This window comes from Thalia democratica, chromosome 6, assembly GCF_965202585.1.
Source record: "Thalia democratica chromosome 6, ktThaDemo2.hap1.1, whole genome shotgun sequence".
NCBI lineage: Eukaryota > Metazoa > Chordata > Thaliacea > Salpida > Salpidae > Thalia > Thalia democratica.
Genome location: NC_139170.1, coordinates 33,581,442 through 33,585,243, shown reverse-complemented (window position 1 = coordinate 33,585,243; position 3,802 = coordinate 33,581,442). Strand labels below are relative to the sequence as shown.

General features: G+C 28.8%; 1 protein-coding gene across 1 annotated transcript in view; it reads left to right on the top strand.

The window, feature by feature from the left end:
• The first annotated feature begins 318 nt into the window (after nt 1–318).
• Nucleotides 319–3,802, top strand: part of LOC145839003 (galactosylceramide sulfotransferase-like) — a 21,282-nt gene continuing 17,798 nt past the window's right edge. Inside the window, exon 1 of the mRNA XM_082946617.1 lies at nt 319–425. Coding sequence (XP_082802743.1) covers nt 319–425 — 107 coding nt within the window. The remainder of the gene's footprint in view (nt 426–3,802) is intronic.

Genomic DNA, 3,802 nt, shown 5'->3' with positions numbered 1-3,802 from the left:
GCGACTTGATACAACTGCACCAGAACTGGAAGTCCTCTTCCTTACCAACCATTCTTGACCTTCGACCCTAGATCATTCTTGGCCATTTTTTATCATCAACGGGGTCAACGGGGCATTCTTTTTTGAATGCGAGCGAAGACGTTACTAAAATAATCAAACACTTCACTACTACTCCTGTTGCTGATTACGTACAGCTTGCTTCCGATGCTCACTGAGTCATGACTGCATTTTTCTTCGAGCATTGGAGGCATTGGAGATCACGAATTGGAAAAATGATCATATAACTTTATCAAATGTTTCACTTGGCGTTGGTCTCTAATGCAACCTCCTGTGACTACCAGTTTCCCGCAAAACACTGAGAACGCAGCATCTGACTTGTGTACTGACATCTCTGCTCTTTCCTCCGAGGTATTCAATTTGGGATCGTAGATTGTTAGTCTTCTGCCATTTGCATGGAATCCACCTACTATATTAATCTTCCCCATGAAATTGCATATGCAAGCATGTTGGTTTAAGTATTTTTTACCTAACATTCTCTTTTCACTTATTTTTTTTGTCAATGTTGAATAGGAAAATATGAAGTTAGAGCCCATAAAATAAATGATTTCGTCGATAAATACGCTTTTATAAATACTAGAGTGAAGTTCTAAAAAGCTAGAAATTTTTCACTTGCGTCGGATGACTTTCTATTATCAAGTTTGTACAAACTAGTTCCTATATTAGAAATTATCTCAAAATTTTCCTGGTTGCAATACCGAGCTTGGTAACCAATAGAACTCGGGTCATGTGTATCTATTGATTTGTTATCAATTGCATTATTTATATACGTTTTACTGTCTGCGCAATTTGAAAACGAGCTGTAATCTGTTAACAAATTTTCTAAACAAGCTTTTGACAACAATGGTAGACGAATTTGTTTTATCAGTTCCTTGGCAAGTTTACCTCTTCGCTTGTGATTATGCTTAATCCAGCTATCAACAGCGACTACAAGTTCCATTTCTGATGTTATTTCCAGTTCTGAGGTTGATAAAAGTTTTCTGAACGAGTCAAAACTTAAATCGAAGTGACTTTTGTTGGCTACTAAATAACAAAACCATCTTTCAATGCACTTAATTGCACAAGTTTAAAAACGTGATAGATTGAACAAACTTGATACTTCAAAAAAGCATAAAGAATTCTGCACGTTAAATGATATTGCAACCATACTTTTAGATTTAAATATTCAAAAAATGTTAACTTTTTTTCAATTAACACTAAACCAAAAAGATGAAAACACTTGAAAAAAAGTATATATGTAAAAGCTTTTAAGGTGTTTTTTGACAGTAGATGTAGACCTTAATTTTGACAAAAATTTAAGCATTTTTCGAGGCTTTTTTAAACTTAAAAAAAGCAAACTTTGGCTACATTTAAGCTTACATAACTTTTAGTATACTATAAGCAGAACAGAAATAAACCCAGTTTTTAAAAGACGGAACCCCGCTCTAAACAATTAAATAAAAATCTTGCTTTAACTGTTTAGTCGCGAAAATAGTCAATGGCCACTTGCCAGCCCACTGTGGACTGCCCATTGAAAGGTAATTGTTTAATTTAAAATGTAATTTATAAAGTTAAAGTTGAAAGTAAGGGCCAAGATAAATTTTATATAGGAAGTACAGCAGGTAGTTTCAAGGATAGATATGCTAACCATAAACATACTTTTAAAAATATAAATAAAAAACAAACCACGCGTTTATCGGATTATGTCTGGAGCTTTTTTCACAGGTACGGTAAAAGGCCAAACATGGAGTGTAGTATTGTTTCAAAGATCAAACATGCATCCAACGAAGTAAGTAGAATTTGCCCAACTTGCAATACAGAAAGAGCAGTAACTGCAGCAGAATATAAAGACCTACTTCTGAATAAGCGGCAAGATTTATTAAATATTTATCCCCACAACCGACGATTCTACTTTAAATAACTCTGTCTACTTATGCACTTATTTATTTCACAACATTCATTTACAATCACAAACACTTGCAAATTTAATACTTCATGTTTTTAAGCTGTATAAATTACTTATCAATTTTTAAAATTATTATGACGTAACATTTCTGCACAACTAAACTTAATTTTCATTTCTAAAAACTTTACTATTCTTAGAGCTTTTTGAAGTAAGTGTTTGCTTTTATTAAATTTGTATTTTTTGTAGACAATTTTATAATTTTATGTTTTTATTCCACAAAAACACTACACATAAATTATACATGCTTTTTTTCTAATGTGTTAATATTTTAAAGACTCCGTAGATCTGTTCTTAAATTTATTTGAGAGCAGTGAAACGCCGTTAGTCGGAATAAAGTTTCAAAACAAAAACATTTGTGGTATACATTCCGATAAGCTTAGCTTATCAGGATTTCAAGAATTTAACGCCTTTTAACGTTACATCTTATACAACTTTATCTATAATTAGCATTATTTTACTATATTTATAGTTTTTATAACGAATATCTGAAAAAATGAGCTGATTATTGTTTTTTATAATTCTAGTATGTATTTTTTTTAAAGTCCGATTTTATTAAAACTAATACTAATCAGGGGCGTGTTTTGACTGGTTTCCTGTTTCCTGTGAACCCCATGAAAAAAAAAGAAAAGAAAAAGAAAAAAAAGATTCTTAGAATATCACTAAAAACGTTTTTTATTGACTTTGTTTTGGTTTTTTGATAAACTGTGAATAATGAATGTTGAATTTATAACACTGAAAGATGTAAAAATTTCCTCAACAAAAAATGCTCGGTTTTGCCCAGCTAAAATAGATTTTAAATAAAGTTTTAATTGTGACGTCATCATAGGTAAAAGCTTTAAAGTAGCATTTTTTTTTCGAGGAAACTTTTTACTAAGATGCTTTTAGTTCAAAATATAATTTGTTACTTAGTGTACAAACAATTTTTGATACAGTATTGTTTTTGAACTAGTAAGTACAATTTTATTTAAAAAATGTCCAATATAATTACTAAAGTTCTTTTTTAACAAGTTATTGTGTATAATAATGTTGTGTTAAGCTTTTGTACTTTAAAATTTATACTTTTTTTTATGTGTCAACCAACTGGGTTTAAACGTTCAGTTTAGAGAGTTTTCAGATAATCTTTAAACCACTATACTTTGCTGGTAATTTATTCTTTTATCATTAAATGGTATTTTGATATTTTTTTATTTAAGTTGTTTTATTTTGTATATCTGTTGGCCACAAAGTTAGTTCTTGATTTATTGAAATTTTTAACTCTAAGAGAATACAAAATCAATATTAGAGTTCCTGCACAATCAGGAATCATTTAATTATAATTTAGAGATGTTTTAACTTTGTTATAAAAGTCTAAACATTTCTTGGTAATTACCTAGCATGATGTCGCACCAATATCAAGCTAAAATTTTATTGTGTTTAATATCTTTTTGAATTATAATTTTAGGCTTAAAATAAATATTTCAAGCCTTATGTGTTTGATTTAAAATTATTCTTCGTTTTTTAAAAGCTATATAAATGCATAATTAAAATTAAATTCATTTGTTATAAACTAGAATATTTAATTGATTTTATTTTACAGTATAGGAATGTATACAAGTTATAGTATCATTTGCTTTTTTTTTTTAAATAAAAGAAATTAAATTATATAAGTTTTATTGGTTAATTGATAAATAAGTTTTATTTATGTATTTATAAAATGTATTTTTTAAGCCTATAATTATGGTAAAACAAACATTGAATTTAATATAATTTCAGCTTGATATTGGTGCGACATCATCTAGGTAATTACTCATTTTTTTTAGT